Below are 24,597 nucleotides of genomic sequence, written 5' to 3' on the forward strand. Positions count from 1 at the left end.
GTCTCGAGTGGAGATCGTTCAGTTTATTTTCCAGTGATTGCACGTTGGCCAATAGAATGGATGGTTAGGCACCCCGATCTCTACCCCCTGTATTTCCGTCTTTTCTTTACGAGAGTGGCGGGGATTTGGGCCTGGTCTCGGACAAGCAGTAAATCCTTTGCGTCGGACTCATTAACCTGTTGAGGACAGACATTCCGCTAGCGGAACCCCGTTCCCGCCTGCGGAACCCCTAGCCAACAGCCAATGGCATCGCACGGCGCGAAATATAAAACCAACTAAAATACCACAATTCAATTTTCTCAAACAATCAACTATTTTACACCATTTTAAAGATAAGACTCTCGTTAATCTAACCACATTGTCCGATTTCAAAAAGGCTTTACAGCGAAAGCAAAACATTAGATTATGTTAGGAGAGTACATAGACACAAATAATCACACAGCCATTTTCCAAGCAAGCATATATGTCACATAAACCAAAACCACAGCTAAATGCAGCACTAACCTTTGATGATCTTCATCAGATGACACTCCTAGGACATTATGTTATACAATACATGCATGTTTTGTTCAATCAAGTTCATATTTATATCAAAAACCAGCTTTTTACATTAGCATGTGATGTTCAGAACTAGCATACCCACCGAAAACTTCCGGTGAATTTACTAAATTACTCATGATAAACGTTCACAAAATACATAACAATTATTTTAAGAATTATGGATACAGAACTCCTTTATGCAATCGCTATGTCCGATTTTAAAATAGCTTTTCGGCGAAAGCACATTTTGCAATATTCTGAGTACATAGCTCGGCCATCACGGCTAGCTATTTTGACATCCGCCAACTTCGGGGTCACCTAAACTCAGAATTACTATTAGAAAAATTGGATTACCTTTGCTGTTCTTCGTCAGAATGCACTCCCAGGACTTCTACTACAACAACAAATGTTGTTTTGGTTCCAAATAATCCATAGTTATATCCAAATACCTCCGTTTTGTTCGTGCGTTCATGTCACTATCCGAAGGGTAACACGCGAGCGCATTTCGTGACCAAAAATTTCAAAATATTCCATTACCGTACTTAGAAGCATGTCAAACGCTGTTTAAAATCAATTTTTATGCTATTTTTCTCGTAAAATTGCGATAATATTCCAACCGGGCGACGTTGTATTCATTCAAAGACTGAGCGAAAAAAATGGAGAAGTCTCGTGAACGCGCATCTCCAGTCTCACTGTCCCCAGGCTGACCACTTACAAACTCTGCTGCTGTACTTTGCCCAGAGACAGCAGACACCCCATTCCACTTTCTGGCGGCTTTAGAGAGCCAATGGAAGCCTTAGAAAGTGTCACGTTACAGCACAGATGCTGTAATGGCGATAGAGATGCAACAGAAGGACAACAAATTGTCAGACAGGGCACTTCCTGTATGGAATCTTCTCAGGTTTTGGCCTGCCATATGAGTTCTGTTATACTCACAGACACCATTCAAACAGTTTTAGAAACTTTAGAGTGTTTTCTATCCAAATCTACTAATTCTATGCATATTCTAGTTTCTGGGCAGGAGTAGTAACCAGATGAAATCGGGTACGTTTTTTATCTGGCCGTGAAAATACTGCCCCCTATCCCAAAGAAGTTAAAGAAAAAATCTTTGTCCAGTTCGAGGTGAGTAATCGCTGTTCTGATATCCTGAAGCTCTTTTCGGTTATAAGAGACGGTAGCAGCAACATTATGTACAAAATAAGTTACAAGCAATGTGAAAAAAACACACAAAATAGCTCAGTTGGTTAGGAGCCCGTAAAACGGCAGCCACGCCCTTCCGGCGCCATTATTCAGTCTAGATTATGCCTAGTCCTGGATTTTTGATGGAGAAAATACAGTATATCGAAAGTATGTTTTAGTCCACAATGAGACTGGCCCAAAGTGTTACCCAAAGGTGTTGTCTGTTGAAGCTTAAAATTGATATAGGGTGTTGGTGAGAGTTCCCTTAAATTAATGTGTGGTCATTAGAGGTGTCTCCATCCCCCATTGTTCATAGGTCGGATCTGGCTGGACAACGTACACTGTTCGGGGCAGGAGAGAACACTGGCCCAGTGTAAGTCCAATGGCTTTGGAGTGTCCGACTGCAAACACTCTGAGGACGTGGGAGTGGTGTGTAACCAGAGACGCATCCCCGGCTTCAAGTTCATCAGTAGCTTCACCAACAGTGTGGAGGTAAGCCTAAAACATAAACACACGTGTTAGCACATAGAAGTACAGACACACACACTTATGTACACACGGCTGCACAAACACACAACACACACACACCATACATGATTTCTTCTTTGCTTTTGTTGGATGCTGTTAAGGTGCAATTTCACAGAAATGCAAGACAGATGTGGAGCAATAGCTGAGAATATGTGTTTAACGTTTGAAAGGAGGTAGGGGGAAAGAATTCTGGATATCAGGGATCTAGTGTCGAAATGTCTTACGGTAAACCCTTTCGTCAAACCCAGTTTCCGTGCTCCAACCTGTTGGAGACAGGAAGGGAAGTGGAAGGGCAGAGCAGGGAGGGAGGTGGAAGGGTAGGGAGTTAGGAAGGTGGAAGGGTAAGGAAGGAGGGAGTGGGAAGTATAGCGAGGGCGGGAGGTGGAAAGGTACACTCTTAAAGGTGCTATCTAGAACCACTAAAGGTACTTAGGCTGTTCCAATAAGGTAACCCTTTGAAGAACCCTTTTTGGTTCCAGGTAGAACCCTTTTGGGTTCCATGCAGAACACTTTCTACAGAGGGTTCTACATGGAACCCAAAAGAGTTTTACCTGGAACCAAAAAGGGTTCAACCTGGAACCAAAAAGGTTCTCCTATCGGGACAGCTGAAGAACGGTTTTGGTAGCATTTTTTTCGAGAGTGTAGGGAGGAAGGGAGGTAGAAGGATAGAGAGGAAGGGAGGTAGAAGGGTAGAAAGGAAGGGAGGTAGAAGGGTAGAGAGGAAGGAAGATTGAAGGGTAGAGAGGAAGGGAGGTTGAAGGGTAGAGAGGAAGGAAGGTTGAAGGGTAGAGAGAACAGGAGGTAGAAGGGTAGAAAGAAAGAGGAAGGGAGGTTTTTATTTTTTATTTCCCCTTTATTTAACCAGGTAGGCCAGTTGAGAATAAGTTCTCATTTACAACTGCGACCTGGCCAAGATAAAGCAAAGCAGTGCCACAAAAATAACACAGTTACACATAAACAAACGTACAGTCAATAACACAATAGAAAGATCTATGTACAGTGTGTGCAAATGTAGAAGAGTAGGGAGGTAAGGCAAAAATAGGCCATAGAGGCTAAATAATTACAATTTAGCATTAACACTGGAGTGATAGATGTGCAGATGATGATGTGCAAGTAGAGATACAGGTGGGCAAAAGAGCAAGAAGATAAATAACAATATGGGGATGAGGTAGTTGGGTGTGCTATTTACACATTGGCTGTGTACAGGTACAGTGATCTGTAAGCTGCTCTGACAGCTGATGCTTAAAGTTAGAGAGGGAGATAGATATAAGTCTCCAGCTTCAGTGATTTTTTCAATTCGTTCCAGTCATTGGCAGTGGAGAACTGGAAGGAAAGGCGGCCGGATGAGGAATTTGCTTTGGGTGTGACCAGTGAAATATACCTGCTGGAGCGTGTGCTATGGGTGGGTGTTGCTATAGTGACCAGTGAGCTGAGATAACGCGGCGCATTACCTAGCAAAGACTTATAGATGACCTGGAGTCAATGGGTTTGGTGACAAATATGTAGCGAGGGCCAGCCAACGAGAGCATACAGGTCGCAGTGGTGGGTAGTATATGGGGCTTTGGTGACAACACAGATGGCACTGTGATAGACTACATCCAGTATGCTGAGTAGAGTGTTGGAGGCTATTTTGTAAATTACATTGCCGAAGTCAAGGATCGATAGGATAGTCAGTTTTACGAAGGTATGTTTGGCAGCATGAGTGAAGGAGGCTTTGTTGCGAAATAGGAAGCCGTTTCTAGATTTCATTTTGGATTGGAGATGCTTAATGTGAGTCTGGAAGGAGAGTTTACAGTCTAACCAGACACCTAGGTATTTGTAGTTGTCCACATATTCTAAGTTAGAACTGTCCAGAGTAGTGATGCTAGTTGGGCGGGCGGGTGCGGGCAGCAATTGATTGAAGAGCATGCATTTAGTTTTACTAGCATTTAAAAGCAGTTGGAGGCCACAGAAGGAGAGTTGTATGGCATTGAAGCTCGTTTGGAGGTTTGTTAACACATTGTCCAAAGAAGGGTCAGATGTATACATAATGGTGTCGTCTGCGTAGAGGTGGATCAGAGAAATCACCAGCAGCAAGAGCGACATCATTGATATATACAAAGAAAAGAGTCAGCCCAGGAATTGAACCCTGTGGCATCCCTATAGAGACTGCCAGAGGTCCGGACAACAGGCCCTCCGATTTCACCCACTGAACTCTATCTGAGAAGTAGTTGGTGAACCAGGCGAGGCAGTCATTTGAGAAACCAAGGCTGTTGAGTCTGCCGATAAGAATGCTGTGATTGACAGAGTCGAAAGCCTTGGCCAGGTTGATGAAGACGGCTGCACAGTACTGTCTTTTATCGATGGCGGTTGTGATATCATTTAGGACCTTGTGTGTGGCTGAGGTGCACGCATGACCAGCTTGGAAACCAGATTGCATAGTGGAGAAGGTACGGTGGGATTAGAAATGGTCGGTGATCTGTTTGTTAAGTTGGCTTTCAAAGATTTTGGAAAGACAGGGCAGGATGAATATAGGTCTATAACAGTTTTGGTCTAGAATGTCTCCCTCTTTGAAGAGGGGGATGACTGCGACAGCTTTCCAATCTTTAGGGATCTCAGACGATACGAAAGAGAGGTTGAACAGGCTAGTAATAGGGGTTGCAACAATTTTGGTGGATAATTTTAAAAAGAGAGGGTCCAGATTGTCTATCCCAGCTGATTTGTAGGTAGAAGGGTAGAACGGAAGGGAGGTAGAAGGGTAGAGAGGAAGGTAGGTAGAAGGGTAGAAAACAGGACGATGTCTGTGTAATCCTATATGAGATATTCATGAGAAATTATTTCACATTCCATCCAGGCAAGTTTGGGTTCCCTTAAAAGGTCTGGACTGTGATTGTAACTAAGGCTAAATCAAACACGAGTTCCTATAGAGAAAGTCCACATAGCACCAACAGAGACACATATCTTTGGTAATGTTTAATCATTGAGAGGGTGTCTGTGTGACTTTAATCAGCCTGTACATAACACTAATCCTTGAGTTTAGTTTAACTCAAGTTTGACTGTAGCTGTATTGATTTTTGCAGTTCTCTGGGAGTTGAAAAACAGCCTTAGCTAAGTTTAGGGATCACACTAAGTTTTGACTTTGACTTTTGATTTAGAGTGCCCTGAATTCACAGAAATAAGCAGTTTTTGCTATTCTGCAAATACTGTTTATTTTGGTTTCACTTATTTAGAATGACTTTAAACATCTACATAAGGTTAACAACAAACCAGAGCTTGAACATGTTAAATTAAACCTATCAGGCAACAGTGACATTGAGAAAGTATTTTAGGTTGAGACTTGCTCAGGAGAGAAAATGTGAATGGAACCAGACGATGAAAGGGGATCCCACCCAGTAGACAAGGAAACGTGACATCATACAATGCCAACAGACGTGACACAAGTGGGCCACATTTTTAAACTTCCGCTAGTGCGCTCACATTCACCTACAGCAGGAAACGAGATACATTTGAGCTCAGCGTGCTATGGTCCGTCTGTGGCCTGAGGACTTTACCACAGTAGGCCCTTCTTTCTGGCGTAACCATGGTGACGGCCCAGTTGAGAACCCCTCTCTGCCCCTCTCTGGTGTCTGGGATGCTTACCAGCTGACTCACAGAGACCCAGACCCCACTGACTGGTACGGAGGAGATGACGACATAGTGGATGAAACACACACACACACACACACACACACACACACACACACACACACACACACACACACACACACACACACACACACACACACACACACACACACACACACACACACACATACACATACACACACACACACACGGGGAATACCACCCCATCATGTTGATGAGAGCACCTCTGTGCTCGGATGGAAAGTCTGCATGGGTTTATAGCGCTAAAGGAAGGGGGGGGGCATTCCTGGTTTAGCATAGAGTACTTGAACACTAATCTAAAACTCCTGCCGTCTGCCATACAGACAGCAAGGAATAACATGACTATGGCCGTTTATGTGAGCCTAGCTCAACACAAGTGTTTGTGTTTCCTTTGAATGCGTTTGAAATTAAATATGAGTTAAATGCATCTAAAACTGAGAGGCCAGTCTGTGGTTTATAACTTTAACAGTTAGCAGTTGAGAGCAGCAGGATAGTCAAATGCCACTGACTGTGCTAGACTAGAGAATTGGCAGTGTTCAAATTTCAGTGGATTCTTCTCCCGTGTCTGTTTTCACTCGACTTCATAAGATAACAAGACCCTGGAGAACTTCTCAGATCCCTGTGTATCTTTCTCATGAAATTAACGATCAACTCTATGAGAAAGTATGAGGAAAAGGGAGGAAGAAAGGCATTGGAATAGGAGATGTGGTCATGAAATTAACTACTACTTTCAAGGCTTAATGAAGCCTTCATACACCCTTTATAAAATGACATTCTTCATAAATGATTCATAAGCTTCTGGCTTGGAATCTAAATGGGAAAAGCTAGTTCAATAGATGAATCCCTATCCTCAAACTTCACACGGTTCTTTTTATACTATGTCTGCTATACATGAACATTGGACTTACAAACGGCACCCTCCCGCTGTTTATTTGTGCCCTGTTTATATTTACATCTCTATGGGTGTTATTACAGATAACTGTCCACACTATGTAAATATTTCCTTGGACTGACCAGTCTTTCAACTAGCAGGGGAGTGGACTGGGAAAATGTGTCATTTTGCCTCTTCACCAAGCCTGACCTTGGGTCAGAAACAGGAACAAGTATCTCCTGTCTTCCATTCATTCCTGGGATGAAGTGGTATTCTATGCAGGGTTTCCAACCAGGTCATGCCCTGACCCAACTTTGTCAATATGTCTTTATGTAACTTGACCCCACTAGACACAACTGTGCTACATGCTAATTCAGTTATTCATATTTCCCAAAAATATTTACACCTACAGTATCTTGGTATGCTCTATCCTGTCCCTAAGTTCAACTTTTTAAAATTAAACTCACAGACAAGGTCTATGGGTGTTTTGGGGGTTCTCTGCTTATCGAAGGCTTGTTTGTTGTTTGTGTGTGTGTGTCCTTTACACTAGTTAGCTGTCAAAAAGGAACACAAGACCACACAGATTGGGCAATTATATTAAGCTTTTACCACAAATGATAGGTTGTCCATAATAAAAACATCAGTACTGCAGCTGACTAAAAGTTGTCTTTCCATAATTTCAGCTAAATCGATGCCCCTTTGGTGGTAAAAGTAGACACTGAATTCTCTCCATCTCTTGATAATCGTTTCAGACTCAGACATTTTTTGTTATTTAAGCAAAACTTAAACGTCATGATATACTAGCCTATGACCATTTCTTCAATCTCACTTCACGCTGTAACTTTCAAGTGTCTCCTAGCATTTAGCCCTTATAAATCATCTCAGTTGTTCAGCTCTGCTCCAGGCAGATTCTCCGTGTATGTGTTAACCCCCTGCTTTCATCTATCCAAGCAGAGCATGCCAGACCCACACAGAGCTGTGTTTTACCTTTGACCCCTGACATCTAGCCACAATATTTCCTGTAAGTGATGTCAACATTTCTTTAGTGCCGCCTCATGGTGACCTTCTTTGGTCAGTGTTAGCCATGTTTTAACAATGGAACTAGATCAGCTCGGTGGTGGTGTGTAGGTAATGAGAATCTCTCTGCATATGTTTACGCTAGTGTTGTATATATTAGCAGGAGTCGTTGTGTGATATTTGGTCCCTGCTTTGTATATATCTGTTTGTCCTCGGTTCCTTCCTCCAAGAAGCCAAAGAATGAAGCCAAAAAATGTACTAAATGAAGCCATCTAATGGGGTCTTCTCTCTTCAGACCAAAACATTTGGAGGTGGGCAGGAAGCCTTGTTTATCATTAGCTAACTAACACCATGATTCAACAAGGTTGGCGGCTCACGTAATGCTGCATGTGCAGCTGGGGGATAATGGCATGCCACACGTGGAACCAATCGCCAAGAGGCCTGGGGAGTTGGCTCTCAGATGGTCAGCTGGGAGGAGCATGCTGCGGTGCCTCGATGTGGAGGGATATTCCATGGGGCCGGGTTACAAACCGTATCGTATAATGTATAGTTTTATTATGAAATTAGGATGTATGTAATGAGGATGCACATGAGTTATCTCCTGATTTTTCCTTGCAGTTATTTTAACTTCTTATGGATGGTGGCAGTATTGAGTAGCTTGGATGACTGATGTGCCCAGAGTAAACTGCCTGCTACTCACTCCCAGAAACTAAGATATGCATATTATTAGTATATTTGGATAGAAAACACTCTGAAGTTTCTAAAACTGTTTGAATGATGTCTGTGAGTATAACAGAACTCATATGGCAGGCAAAAACCTGAGAAAAAATCCAAACAGAAAGTGGTCTGTAGGACTTCAATTAATTCCCTATTCAAACTACAGTGTCTGTGGGGTCATGTTGCACTTCCTAAGGCTTCCACTAGATGTCAACAGTCGTCTTTAGAACCTTGTTTGAGGCTTCTACTGTGAAGTGGGAATGAATAAGAGCTACTGGAGTCAGAACACTGCCAGCAGGGCATGAGCCTCAGGCATGCGCGCTCACGTGAGAGGTACCTCAGTTCCATTGCATTTCTGAAGACAAAGGATTTCTCCGGTTTAAACTTTATTGCGGATTTACGATAAAAACATCCTAAAGATTGATTCTATACATCGTTTGACATGTTTCTACGAACTCTAATGGACATTTTTGAGTTTTCGTCTGACATGCTCGTCCTGAATTTGGATTTGTGAACTGAAGGCGCGAACAAAAAGGAGGTATTTGGACATAAAGGATGGACTTTATCGAACAAAACAAATATTTATTGTGGACCTGGGATTCCTGGGAGTGCATTCTGATGAAGATCATCAAAGGTAAGTGAATATTTATAATGCTATTTCTGACTATTGTTGACTCCAACATGTCGGATATATTGTATGGCATGTTTTTGTGACTGAGCGCCGTACTCAGATTATTGCTTTTTCGGTAAAGCTTTTTTGAAATCTGACACAGCGGTTGCATTAAGGAGAAGTTTATCTAAAGTTCCATGTATAACACTTGGTTTTTCATGAACATTTATAATGAGTATTTCTGTAAATTGATGTGGCTCTCTGCAAAATCACCGGATGTTTTTGGAGGCAAAAGATTACTGAACATAACGCGCCAATGTAAACTGAGATTTTTGGATATAAATATGAACTTTATCGAACAAAACATACATGTATTGTGTAACATGAAGTCATCTGAGTGTCATCTGATGAAGATCATCAAAGGTTAGTGATTAATTTTCCTTCTATTTCTGCTTTTTGTGACTCCTCTCTTTGGCTGGAAAATGGCTGTGTTTTTGTGTGTGTAGGTGCTGACCTAACATAATCATATGGTTTGCTTTCGCCGTAAAGCATTTTTGAAATCAGACACTGTGGCTAGATTAACAAGAAGTAAAGCTTTAAAATGGTGTATAATACTTGTATGATTGAGGAATTCTAATTATGAGATTTTTGTTGTTTTGAATTTGCCGCCCTGCACTTTCACTGGCTGTCGTCATATCAATCCCGCTAACGGGATAAAGCCAAAATTAATGATCCTTCCTACAGTATCTATAACATCTTTAATTACGCTTCATGATCGTGAATGTTGAAATTTCAGCATTGGTCTTGGCAGAGACACACCAGCACCGTGCAATATGAACTATTTTGAGGACTCTCTGGTGTATCAAGCATTTAGGGCCAGTTTCCTGGACCCAGATTAAGCCTGGTGCTGGACTTCAAAACAAGATCAACGGAGAATCTCAATTGAAAGTGCCTTTTAGTCTAGCACTAGCCTTAATCTGTGAAATCAGCTCTAAGAGTTTAAAGTCATTGCAGGTTTTGATGAGTTCTTCTTGCCCTGAGTTATTGCAGGTCTTGACCGAGAGGTCTTCCCCCAAGTACTTATGAGTTATGACAAGACATGATGTGAAGTCCTACCATTAGAAAAGCAAAGCAGGAGCTGCTAACACTTGCGAGACACCAATAACGATTGTGTCTGTTGCTCCCGGCCAAACATATTTTCAACATACCGCCTAGCGACCAGTTATAACAACCCAACATGATGGAACTGGGCCTTTGAGGTCCATATACAGCTACAGGGGGAGCAAATGTTGCATTCCACAAGGCAAGCGAAGGTGTCTGTTTCCAAAAATCTGATTCTTCACATTCTCCCTGCAGGACAACAAAGGGAAACTCGAGCTTCAGATAACTCAAGTTCTGTGGGACAAGATGGAGTTGGATGGTTTAAGAGTTGAAGGGTTTGAGAGCGGCAGGTAGCCTAGTGTCTAAGAGCATTGGGCCAGTAACCGAAAGGTTGCTGGTTTGAATCCCCGAGCTGACTAGGTGAAAAATCTCTCGATGTGCCCTTGAGCAAGGCACTTAACCCTAATTGCTCCTTTAAGTTGCTCTGGATAGGAGTGTCTGCTAAATGACTAAAATGTCAATGAAAAATGAGCGAGGGGGGGAAGGGTTGATGCATATTTGGCTGGCCAACAAGGAACATGTATTAGGCGGTGATGGGGCCGTCGGACCAGAATGTTTTGCTAGCACAGACTGGAATATGTTCCGGGATTCCTCCGAAGAAATTTAAGGAGTACACCACATCAGTCATTGGCTTCATCAATAAGTGCATCGATGACGTCGTCCCTACAGTGACCGTACGTACATACCCCAACCTGAAGCCATGGATTACAGGCAACATCCGGACTGAGCTAAAGGCTAGAGCTGCCGCTTTCAAGGAGCGGGACTCTAACCCGGAAGTTTATAAGAAATCCCGCTATGCCCTCCGTAGTACGATTCGATCTTAATCCCACTATGCCCGCCGACGAACAATCAAACAGGCAAAGTGTCAATACAGGACTAAGATCGAATCGTACTACACTGGCTCTGACGCTCGTCGGATGTGGTTGGTCTTGCAAACCATTACACACTACAAAGGGAAGCACAGCCGAGAGTTGCCCAGTGACACGAGCCTACCAGACGAGCTAAACTACTTCTATGCTCGCTTCGAGGCAAATAACACTGAAACATGCATGAGAGCACTAGCCAATGTGAGTAAGACCTTTAAACAGGTCAACATTCACAAGGCCGCAGGGCCAGACGGATTACCAGGATGTGTACTGCGAGCATGCACTGACCAACTGGCAAGTGTCTTCACTGACATTTTCAACCTCTCACTGTCTGAGTCTCTAATACCAACATGTTTTAGGCAGACCACCATAGTCCCTGTGCCCAAAAACACTAAGGTAACCTGCCTAAATGACTACCGACCCGTAGTACTCACATCTGTATCCATGAAGTGCTTTGAAAGGCTGGTCATGACTCACATCAACACCATTATCCCAGAAAACCTAGACCCACTCCAATTTGCATACCGCCTTAACAGATCCACAGATGATGCAATCTCTATTGCACACCACACTGCCCTTTCCCACCTTGACAAAGGAAAACCTATGTGAGAATGCTATTCATTGACTACAGCTCAGCGTTCAACACCATAGTGCCCTCAAAGCTCATCAATAAGCTTATGTACCCTGGACTAAACACCTCCCTCTGCAACTGGACCTCCTGACGGTCCGCTCCAAGGTGGTAAGGGTAGGTAACAACACATCCGCCATGCTGATCCTCTGCATGCCGGCCCCTCAGGGGTGCGTGCTCAGTCCCCTCCTGTAATCCCTGTTCGCTCATGACTGCACGGCCAGGCACGACTCCAACACCATCACTAAGTTTCCAGATGACACAACAGTGGTAGGCCTGATCACCGACAACGACGAGACAGCCTATAGGGAGGAGGTCAGAGACCTGGCCGTGTGGTGCCAAGACAACAACCTCTCCCTCAGCGTGATCAAGACAAAAGAGATGATTGTGGACTACAGGAAAAGGAGGACCATGCACACCCCCATTCTCATCGATGGGGCTGTAGTGGAGCTGGTTGAGAGCTTCAAGTTCCTTGGTGTCCACATCACCAACAAATTAACATGGTCCAAGCACACCAAGACAGTCGTGAAGAGGGCACGACAACACCTATTCCCCCTCAGGAGACTGAAAAGATTTGGAATGGGTCTTCAGATCCTCAAAAGCTTCTACAGCTGCACCATCGAGAGAATCCTGACTTGTTGCATCACTGCCTGGTATGGCATCTGCTCGGCCTCCAATCGCAAGGCACTACAGAGGGTACTGCGTACGGCCCAGTACATCACTGGGGCAAAGCTTCCTGCCATCCAGGGCCTCTATACTAGGCGGTGTCAGAGGAAGGCCCTAGCAATTGTCAGACTCCAGCCACCCTAATCATTGACTGTTCTTTCTGCTACCGCACGGCAAACGGTACTGGAGCGCCAAGTCTAGGTCCAAGAGGCTCCTAAAGAGCTTCTACCCCCAAGCCATAAGACTCCTGAACATCTAATCAAATGCCTACCCAGACTATTTGCATTGCCCCCCCCTCTTTTACACTGCTGCTACTCTGTTGTTATCATCTATGCATAGTCACCTTAATAACTCTACCTACATGTACATATTACCTCAACTAACCAGTGCCCCCGCACATTGACTCTGAAATGTCCTTGTTTTCCATGAAAACATACATAAAATGAGTGGCAAAATTAAATATAGTCAAGATGTTGACAAGGTAAAAATAATGATTTTTAATTGAAATAATAATTGTGTCCTTCAAATTTTGCTTTCGTCAAAGAATCCACCATTTGCAGCAATTACAGCCTTGCAGACCTTTGGCATTCTAGTTGTCAATTTGTTGAGGTAATCTGAAAGGATTTCACCCCATGCTTTCTGAAGCATCTCCCACAAGTTGGATTTGTTTGATGGGCACTTCTTACGTACGATACAGTCAAGCTGCTCCCACAACAGTTCAATAGGGTTGAGATCCGGTGACTGTGCTGGCCACTCCATTATAGACAGAATATATATAGCTGACTGCTTCTTCCCTAAATAGTTATTGCATAGTTTGGAACTGTGCTTTGGGTCTTTGTCCTGTTGTAGGAGGAAATTGGCTCCAATTAAGTGCCGTCCACAGGGTATGGCATGGGTGTTGCAAAATGGAGTGATAGCCTTCCTTATTCAAGATCCCTTTTACCCGGTATACAGCTCCCACTTTACCACCACCAAACCATCACATTGCCATGCTTGACAGATGGCGTCAAACACTCCTCCAGCATCTTTTCATTTTTTCTGCGTCTAACGAATATTCTTCTTTGTGATCCGAACACCTCAAACTTTGATTTCTCTGTCTGTAACACTTTTTTCCAATCTTCCTCTGTCCAGTGTCTGTTCTTTTGCCCATCTTAATCCTTTATTTTTATTGGCCAGTCTGAGATATGGCTTTTTCTTTGCAACTCTGCCTAGAAGTCCAGCGTCCCGGAGTTGCCTCTTCACTGTTGATGTTGAGACTGGTGTTTTGCGGGTACTATTTAATGAAGCTGCCAGTTGAGGACTTGTGAGGCGTTTGTTTCTCAAACTAGACACAAATGTACTTGTCCTCTTGCTCAGTTGTGCACCGGGGCCTCCCACTCTTTCTATTCTGGTTAGGGCCAGTTTGCACTATTCTGTGAAGGGAGTACTACACAGCGTTGTACGAGATCAATTTCCTCGCATGGAATAGCCTCAATATCTCAGAACAAGAATAGACTGACGACTTTCAGAAGAAAGTCGTTTGTTTCTGGCCACTTTGTGCCTGTAATCGAACCCACAAATGCTGATGCTCCAGATACTTAACTAGTCTAAAGAAGGACAGTTTTATTGCTTCTTTAATGAGCACAACAGTTTTCAGCTGTGCTAACATAATTGCAAAAGGGTTTTCTAATGATCAATTAGCCTTTTAAAATAAACTTGGATTAGCTAACACAACATGCCATTGGAACACAGGAGTGATGGTTGCTGATAATGGGCCTCTGTACACCCATGTAGATATTCAATAAAAAAATCTGCCGTTTCCAGCTACAGTAGTCATTTACAACATTAGCAATGTCCACACTGTATTTCTGATCAATTTTATGTTATTTTAATGGACAAAAAAAAGTGCTTTTCTTTCAAAAACAAGGACATTTCTAAGTGACCCTGTCACGGCTGTTATAAGGAGCGGACCAAGATGCAGCGTTTTCGTAGTTCCACATATTTATTAAAAGTGAAACTGAATGCAATACACTTAATAACTTGAAAATAGGAAAACGACAAACCGTGACGCAGAGAGGACAACACACTACTCTAAAGACAATAACCCAACAAACATGCAGAAACACCCCTACTAAATATGACCTCCAATCAGAGGCAACGAGGACCAGCTGCCTCCAATTGAAGGTCAACCCAATAAACCCCAACCTAGAAATAGACAAACTAGAACTACAACATAGAAATAGAAAACATAGAACACTAAAACACCCCCCGTCACACCCTGACCACTCTACCATAGAAAATAACAACTTATATTGGTCAGGACGTAAAGGTACACACAGCCCCCCACCCCCCCAAAAGGTGCAGACTCCGAATGCACCCAGACAAAAATTTAAATAAAATAAAATTACACAAAGGGGGGGGTAGGGTGGGTGACTAATGTCTATGGCGGCGGCTCTGGTTCCGGGTGTAGTACCCCCACCACCCGCTGATCCCCCCCGCTTCTGTATGTCCGGAGGAACCAGACCATGGATCATCGCCGGAGGCTTCGGACCGCTAACCGCCGCTGAAGACAATGAGCTGCAGACCGCCGCTGGGGGCTCTGGGCTGAGAAGCGTCGCTGGGGGCCGAGTGCTCACAGCAGGCACTGACTGTACCGGGTTATGGATGCGCACTGGAGGGAGAGTGCGTGGAGCAGGAACAGGACGTACTGGGCTGGGCAGACGCACTGGAGGCCTGATGCGTGGGGCTGGCATAGGAGGCGCCAGACTAGTAACACGCACCTCAGGGCAAGTGCGGGGAGCAGGAACAGGACGTACTGGGCCGGGCAGACGCACTGGAGGCCTGATGTGTGGGGCTGGCATAGGAGGCGCCAGACTAGTAACACGCACTTCAGGGTGAGTGCGGGGAGCAGGAACAGGACATACTGGGCTGGGCAGACGCACTGGAGTCCTGATGCGTGGGGCTGGCTTTGGAGCCGCCAGACTAGTACCACATACCTTCAGGCTAGTGCGGGGAGCAGGAACAGGACGTACTGGGCTATGGTGGCGCACTGGAGGTAGAGTACGCGGAGCAGGCACAGGGTACACTGGGTCTTGGAGACGCACTGGAGGTCTGGAGCGCACGGCCTGCACAACCCGTCCTGGCTGGATGGTCACTGTAGCCCGGCACGGGCGGAGCGCTGGCACAGGGCGAACTGGGCTGTGCTGGGGAATGATGGCTGCCGTGTGTAGAGCAGGCGCAGGATAAACTGGGCCGAGGAGACGCACTGGTGGCCAGATGCGCTGAGCAGGCACACTCCTTCCTGGCTGAATGCCAATCTTAGCCCGACAACGATGAGGAGCTTGCACCGAGCACACCGGGATTTGAATGCATATGGGCGATACAGTGCACATTTCCGCATAGCTCAGTGCTTTCCTCGTCACCCGCTCCCCACAGTAAGCACGGGGAGTTGGCTCAGGTCTCCATCCTGACTTAGCAAACCTCCCCCCCAAACATTTTTTGGGGCTGACTCTCGCACTTGCCTTTCGGTGCATATAACGCCTTGTAGTATCGTCGCTCTGCCTTCGCTGCCTCAAGTTCCTCCTTTGGGCGCTGGTACTCCCCAGCATGACTCCAGGGTCCTTCCCTGTCCAAAATCTGCCCCCATGTCCATTCCTCCTGCTGCTCCTTCTTTCACTGCTTGGTCCTTTGTTGGTGGGTTATTCTGTCAGGGCTGTTATAAGGAGCGGACTAAGATGCAGCGTTTTCGTAGTTCCACATATTTATTACAAGTGAAACTGAATGCAATACACTTAATAACTTGAAAATAGGAAAACAACAAACCGTGACGCAGAGAGGACAACACACTACTCTAAAGACAATAACCCAACAAACAACATGCAGAAACACCCCTACTAAATATGACCTCCAATCAGAGGCAACGAGGACCAGCTGCCTCCAATTGAAGGTCAACCCAATAAATCCCAACCTAGAAATAGACAAACTAGAACTACAACATAGAAATAGAAAACATAGAACAAACACTAAAACACCCCCTGTCACACCTTGACCGCTCTACCATAGAAAATAACAACATATATTGGTCAGGACGTGACAGACCCCAAACTTGTGAACGTTAATGTATATATTTTTTTATTTATTTTTTTAAACTGCATTGTTGGTTAGGGGCTCGTAAGTATGGTCTACACCTGTTGTATTCGGCACATGTGACTAATACAATTTGATTTGATTTGAATGTCCTTCTTTATTGCCTTCCCTAACGTCTCACATGTACAACAGCTGTCCCAAATCCCTCAAGGTTTAGGACTTTCCCCGAATTGTGATGCGTAGCTAGCAAGCAATGATGTTGTGTCTCATGTTTTCATCCATACTTGGCATGTTGCATTCATAAACAACCCTGGCCTTATGTGCTGTTGTTATCATAGTGTAAATGAGGTGAGGCAACAACAAGATGTGGAAGTCAATGTGAAGTCTTTCAGACTTATTTTTCAGGACTGCTTAGGCCTAGGGGGTAGCGGCTAGGGGACAAATTGGGATTCTTGGAAAGGCTCGTTGCTAACAAGACTCCATTTGTTAGTTATATTCCTCCTGTTTTTACATGAAGGTGTGTGTCTACTACATACAAATAATGGTGATAAAGCTAATATTAGATTTGATAACAGATTTCATATAATTGGCACTATTTTTTTCACTACTACTTCTCAATTCACCCCTGACTCATTGAGGCTGTAAGAGCAGTGTCAGACTGGAATGAAGCGATGTGCTCTGTGTGGGGTGCTTTCCACTGATTGGACACAATGGTTTAGTCTGCTGGTAGGATTGATAGGACTTGGCCCTGCTGGGCTTGTGTGAGTGGGGGTTATGGGGGTATTGAGCAGTGGGCCTAGTCCAGGCATGTGTCAAGGGTTTCTACTGTTTTCTTTGTACTTTCTGTCTCGCGGGATAGTTACACAAGAGTAGATATTCCAGATGCCAAACACACAAATTCACACGCACACAGACACACACAGATGCACACACACACTCGTTCCAGTCAGTTAGAGTGAAGGCCTATGAAATGGCAGGGCTAGAGGCATATGTGAAAGCAATTTCAAAGAATGTATTTTTTTCTGACTAGGCCATCCGCTACTAAATTGCGGCAGCATGATTAACACACATTTTCCTATGTTTAATACGAGTTAACTTAACGTAGCAGCCGTAAAAATACGCCTGAGTGGAGTCCCCACATCCGTTTTTCAGGGGAAACGCAAGTTAAGTTGAAAATACTGTATCCCTGAAAACCGTGAACACCTTTCTGCAGACCAAACAGAGAGTGAGTACGAGTAGACATGCACGTGTTATTCCAATGTGAAGCATGGTCAAGCAGGGGGGAATAAGAGGAAAGTCATTTCAGGCTTTTTCCAATTACTGGAATGACCATGGCCTGCTTCACGCCTGCTTCACGTTCACACAGACACTTACAGACGGACGGGGAACCCAGTCAGAAAAACATTCTGCCCTATTCCAAATGGCTGCTGTGGAAATGGTTGAGTAATCACTAGGGTAGTGTATTAAAAAATCTTAACTTCCATGAGGACATGTCCCGTCCACTAGTACCACCATTTCCACATTGAGAAGTCCATTGAATTGGCAATGACAATTTGTTGACGTATTTACAGTACCTTCAGAAACTATTCCTTGATGTTTTTCTGTATTTCTGTATTTTATTTTCAATAAATTTGCTAAAATGTCTAAAAACATGTTTTCACTTTGTCATTATGGGGTATTGTGTATATATGGGTGATAGCTTTTTTTTATTTAAACCATTTTTAATTCATGCTGTAACACACCAAAATGTGCAATAAGTCAAGGGGTACGAATACTTTCTGAAGGCACTGTAATTGTAAGATTTATATTAGTGAACAGTCTTAGGATGAATCATACAAGCCGGCTTGTTAGGCCCCTAGCGGTGAAAGGTCAGTTCAGGAACTCCATCCCTCCCACCCACCCACAAACACATACATATGTTTTAGTTATGGCAAATAACTATCTCATTTTAAGCATTTAACCACATCTTGGTTTCGCTCTGGCTCTCATGGCTCTGACCTCCTCCCTGGATGCTGTCTCATCGTTGTTGGTAACTGTTGTGCAAAAAAAAAAAATGTACCCCTTTTTTCTCCCCAATTTCATGGTATCCAATTGGTAGTAGTTACAGTCTTGTCTCATCGCTGCAACTCCCGTACGGACTCGGGAGAGGCGAAGGTTGAGAGCCATGCGTCCTCCAGAACACAACCCAACCTAGCCGCACTGCTTCTTGACACAATGCACATCCAACATTTACATTACATTTTAGTCATTTAGCAGACGCTCTTATCCAGAGCGACTTACAGTAGTGAATGCATACATTTCATAAATTTTTTCTCCGTACTGGTCCCCCGTGGGAATCGAACCCACAACCCTGGCGTTGCAAACACTACCAACTGAGCCACACGGGACTACCAACCCAGAAGCCAGCCGCACCAATGTGTCGGAGGAAACACCGTACACCTGGCGACCTGGTCAGCGTGCACTGCACCCAGCCCAACACAGGAGTCGCTAGTGCACGATGAGACAAGGATATCCCTGCCAGCCAAACCCTCCCTAACCCGGACGACGCTGGGCCAATTGTGCGTCGCCCCATGGGCCTCCCGGTCGTGACTGTCTGCGACCGAGCCTGGGAACGAACCCAGAATCTCTAGTGGCACAGCTAGCACTGCGATGCAGTGCCTTAGACCACTGCGCCACCCGGGAGGCCTCTTCAGCAAACTTGATGATTGAGTTGAAGATGCATGGCCATACGGTCATGGGTAGGGCTGTGGCGGTCATAACGTTTTGTTAGCTGGTTATTGTCATGCAAAAGACTGCCGGTCTCACGGTAATTGACTGTTAAATAACATAAACACATTTATAATCTCCAGGCCTCCACCCATACAAGCCACATACAAGCCGCTGATGCGCGCCTTTGGAACATCTAAAAACATTAAGTATAATAAATACATTTTAACACAATAAATCCATTATTCATTTTAAGTGGGTCTAAAGAAACATGAAGAAAGTGTATTCCAGAAGAACAGAATATGTTATCTTTACATTTAAGTCATTTAGCAGACGCTCTTATCCAGAGCGACTTACAAATAGGTGCATTCACCTTATGATATCCAGTAGAACAACCACTTTACAATAGTGCATCTAAATCTTTTTTGGGTATTCCTTAAAGAGGTGGGGTTTCAGGTGTCTCCGGAAGGTGGTGATTGACTCCGCTGTCCTGGCGTCGTGAGGGAGCTTGTTCCACCATAGGGGTGCCAGAGCAGCGAACAGTTTTGTCTGGGCTGAGCGGGAACTGTGCTTCCTCAGAGGTAGGGGGGCCAGCAGGCCAGAGGTGGATGAGCGCAGTGCCCTCGTTTGGGTGTAGGGACTGATCAGAGCCTGAAGGTACGGAGGTGCCGTTCCCCTCACGGCTCCGTAGGCAAGCACCATGGTCTTGTAGCGGATGCGAGCTTCAACTGGAAGCCAGTGGAGAGAGTGGAGGAGCGGGGTGATGTGAGAGAACTTGGGAAGGTTGAACACCAGATGGGCTGCGGCGTTCTGGATGAGTTGTAGGGGTTTAATGGCACAGGCAGGGAGCCCAGCCAACAGCGAGTTGCAGTAATCCAGACGGGAGATGACAAGTGCCTGGATTAGGACCTGCGCCGCTTCCTGTGTGAGGCAGGGTCGTACTCTGCGAATGTTGTAGAGCATGAACCTACAGGATTGGGTCACCGCCTTGAGGTTAGTGGAGAACGACAGGGTGTTGTCCAGGGTCACGCCAAGGTTCTTAGCACTCTGGGAGGAGGACACAATGGATGGCGAGCTCATGGAACGGGCAGTCCTTCCCCGGGAGGAAAAGCAGCTCCGTCTTGCCGAGGTTCAGCTTGAGGTGGTGATCCGTCATCCACACTGATATGTCTGCCAGACATGCAGAGATGCAATTTGCCACCTGGTTATCAGAAGGGGGAAAGGAGAAGATTAATTGTGTGTCATCTGCATAGCAATGATAGGAGAGACTATGTGAGGATATGACAGAGCCAAGTGACTTGGTGTATAGCGAGAATAGGAGAGGGCCTAGAACAGAGCCCTGGGGGACACCGGTGGTGAGAGCACGTGGTGCGGAGACAGATTCTCGCCACGCCACCTGGTAGGAGCGACCTGTCAGGTAGGACGCAATCCATGCGTGGGCCGCGCCCGAGATGCCCAACTCGGAGAGGGTGGAGAGGAGGATCTGGTGGTTCACAGTATCAAAGGCAGCAGATAGGTCTAAAAGGATGAGAGCAGAGGAGAGAGAGTTAGCTTTAGCAGTGCGGAGAGCCTCCGTGACACAGAGAAGAGCAGTCTCAGTTGAATGACCAGTCTTGAAACCTGACTGATTTGGATCAAGAAGGTCATTCTGAGAGAGATATCAAGAGAGCTGGCCAAGGACGGCACGCTCAAGAGTTTTGGAGAGAAAAGAAAGAAGGGAAACTGGTCTGTAGTTGTTGACATCGGAGGGATCGAGTGTAGGTTTTTTGAGAAGGGGTGCAACTCTCGCTCTCTTGAGGACAGAAGGGACGTATCCAGTGGTCAAGGATGAGTTGATGAACGAGGTGAGATAAGGGAGAAGGTCTCCGGAAATGGTCTGGAGGAGAGAGGAGGGGATAGGGTCAAGCGGGCAGGTTGTTGGGCGGCCGGCCGTCACAAGTCGCAAGATTTCATCTGGAGAGAGAGGGGAGAAAGAGGTCAAAGCATAGGGTAGGGCAACGTGAGCAGGACCAGCGGTGTCGTTTGACTTAACAAACGAGGAGCGGATGTCGTTAACCTGTTAGGGCTAGGGGGCAGTATTGACACGGCTGGATAAAAAACGTACCCGATTTAATCTGGTTACTACTCCTGCCCAGTAACTAGAATATGCATATAATTATTGGCTTTGGATAGAAAACACCCTAAAGTTTCTAAAACTGTTTGAATGGTGTCTGTGAGTATAACAGAACTCATATGGCAGGCAAAAACCTGAGAAGATTTCATGCAGGAAGTGGCCTGTCTGACAAGGTGTCGTTCTTCTTGCCTCTGTTTATTGAAGACTGAGGATCTCTGCTATAACGTGACACTTCCTACGGCTCCCATAGGCTCTCAGAAGGCGGCAAAAAGCAGAATCGTGGCTTTGCAGGCTCTGGCTGAAAAAAAGTAGCGCGTTTGGGTAGTGGCTGGTTACAGTACTGTGAGACTCAGGCGCGTGTCCGCGTCGACAGAATGCTTTGTTTTCTTTCCTCTGTTTACCTAAACGCAGATTCCCGGTCGGAATATTATCGCTTTTTTACGAGAAAAATGGCATAAAAATGGATTTTAAACAGCGGTTGACATGCTTCGAAGTACGGTAATGGAATATTTACAAATTTTTTGTCACGAATTGCGCCATGCTCGTGACCCTTATTTACACTTCGGATAGTGTCTTGAACGCACTAACAAAACGCCGCTATTTGGATATAACGATGGATTATTTTGGACCAAACCAACATTTGTTATTGAAGTAGCAGTCCTGGGAGTGCATTCTGACGAAGAACATCAAAGGTAATCAAACTTTTGTAATAGTAAATCTGACTTTGGTCAGGGCTAAACTTGGTGGGTGTCTAGCCGTGATGGCTGGGCTATCTACTGAGAATATTGCAAAATGTGCTTTCACCGAAAAGCTATTTTAAAATCGGACACCTCGATTGCACAAAGGAGTTCTGTATCTATAATTCTTAAAATAATTGTTATGTTTTTTTGTGAACGTTTATCGTGAGTAATTTAGTACATTCACCGGAGGTTTGCGGGGGGTATGCTAGTTCTGAACGTCACATGCTAATGTAAAAAGCTGGTTTTTGATATAAATATGAACTTGATTGAACAAAACATGCATGTATTGTATAACATAATGTCCTAGGTGTGTCATCTGATGAAGATCATCAAAGGTTAGTGCTGCATTTAGCTGTCTTCTGGGTTTTTGTGACATTATATGCTAGCTTGAAAAATGGGTGTCTGATTATTTCTGGCTGGGTACTCTGCTGACATAATCTAATGTTTTGCTTTCGTTGTAAAGCCTTTTTGAAATTGGACAGTGTGGTTAGATTAAAGAGAGTCTTGTCTTTAAAATGGTGTAAAATAGTCATATGTTTGAGAAATTGAAGTAATAGCATTTCTAAGGTATTTGAAAATCGCGCCACAGGATTACACTGGCTGTTGCGTAGGTGGGATGATTTCAGAGAGGTTAACCTTCTTTTCAAAATGGTTGACGAAGTCATCCGCAGAGAGGGAGGGGGAGGTGGAGGATTCAGGAGGGAGAAGAAGGTGGCAAAGAGCTTCCTAGGGTTAGAGGCAGATGCTTGGAATTTAGAGTGGTAGAAAGTGGCTTTAGCAGCAGAAACAGAAGTGGAAAATGTAGAGAGGAGGGAGTGAAAGGATGCCAGGTCCGCAGGGAGGCGAGTTTTCCTCCATTTCCGCTCGGCTGCCCGGAGCCCTGTTCTGTGAGCTCGCAATGAGTCGTCGAGCCACGGAGCAGGAGGGGAGGACCGAGCCAGCCTGGAGGATAGGGGACATAGAGAGTCAAAGGATGCAGAAAGGGAGAGGAGGGTTGAGGAGGCAGAATCAGGAGATAGGTTGGAGAAGGTTTGAGCAGGTTTGAGCAGAGGGAAGAGACGATAGGATGGAAGAGGAGAGAGTAGCGGGAGAGAGAGAGCGAAGGTTGCGACGGCGCAATACCATCCGAGTAGGGGCAGAGTGAGAAGTGTTGGAGGAGAGCGAGAGGGAAAAGGATACAAGGTAGTGGTCGGAGACTTGGAGGGGAGTTGCAGTGAGATTAGTGGAAGAACAGCATCTAGTAAAGATGAGGTCAAGCGTATTGCCTGCCTTGTGAGTGGGGGGGAAGGTGAGAGGGTGAGGTCAAAAGAGGAGAGGAGTGGAAAGAAGGAGGCAGAGAGGAATGAGTCAAAGGTAGACGTGGGGAGGTTAAAGTCACCCAGAACTGTGAGAGGTGAGCCATCCTCAGGAAAGGAACTTATCAAGGCATCAAGCTCATTGATGAACTCTCCAAGGGAACCTGGAGGGCGATAAATGATAAGGATGTTAAGCTTGAATGGGCTGGTAACTGTGACAGCATGGAATTCAAAGGAGGAGATAGACAGATGGGTCAGGGGAGAAAGAGAGAATGTCCACTTGGGAGAGATGAGGATTCCAGTGCCACCACCCCGCTGGCCAGATGCTCTCGGGGTATGCGAGAACACGTGGTCAGACGAGGAGAGAGCAGTAGGAGTAGCAGTGTTATCTGTGGTAATCCATGTTTCCGTCAGCGCCAAGAAGTCGAGGGACTGGAGGGTAGCATAGGCTGAGATGAACTCTGCCTTGTTGGCCGCAGACCGGCAGTTCCAGAGGCTGCCAGAGACCTGGAACTCCACGTGGGTTGTGCGCGCTGGGACCACCAGGTTAGAGTGGCAGCGGCCACGCGGTGTGAAGCGTTTGTATGGCCTGTGCAGAGGGGAGAGAACAGGGATAGACAGACACATAGTTGACAGGCTACAGAAGAGGCTACGCTAATGCAAAGGAGATTGGAATGACAAGTGGACTACACGTCTCGAATGTTCAGAAAGTTAAGCTTACGTTGCAAAAATCTTATTGACTAAAATGACTGCAGCCTAGGTTCATTTAGTAAACAAGATATGCTTATAAGTCCCGTGCCATTATTTTATATTATTGGATTTTATAGCAAGAAGAATATAATTGAACTTAACTGAATAAAATAGAAAGGATCATTTTCCCATTCCAGAGCAAGTGTGCATATGAAGTAGCTGTTGAGTGTAACCTCTTTAAGCTCTTTTAACCCCTTTTTTTCCCCACCTCTTTAAGGAATACCTAGGATAGGATAAAGTAATCCTTCTAACCCCCCCCCTTAAAAGATTTAGATGCACTATTGTAAAGTGGTTGTTCCACTGGATATCATAAGGTGAATGCACCAATTTGTAAGTCGCTCTGGATAAGAGCGTCTGCTAAATGACTTAAATGTAAATGTAATGTAAAAAGAGATGATTTGAAACAAATCCTATACACTAGATTTAGTTATTTGGCAATTTTAGTTTTGAATGAAAAAAGCCTTAGAATGTCTTTAACTCAAAACATATATGGCTGCATG

At 45.0% G+C, this 24,597-nt stretch overlaps 1 protein-coding gene across 1 annotated transcript in view; it reads left to right on the forward strand.

Moving 5' to 3' along the window:
* Nucleotides 1-24,597, forward strand: part of loxl2a (lysyl oxidase-like 2a) — a 72,234-nt gene that overhangs the window by 7,067 nt on the left and 40,570 nt on the right. Inside the window, exon 3 of the mRNA XM_014167933.2 lies at nt 2,036-2,211. Coding sequence (XP_014023408.1) covers nt 2,036-2,211 — 176 coding nt within the window. The remainder of the gene's footprint in view (nt 1-2,035; nt 2,212-24,597) is intronic.

Source organism: Salmo salar, chromosome ssa22 (assembly GCF_905237065.1).
Source record: "Salmo salar chromosome ssa22, Ssal_v3.1, whole genome shotgun sequence".
NCBI classification, from domain to species: Eukaryota; Metazoa; Chordata; class Actinopteri; order Salmoniformes; family Salmonidae; genus Salmo; species Salmo salar.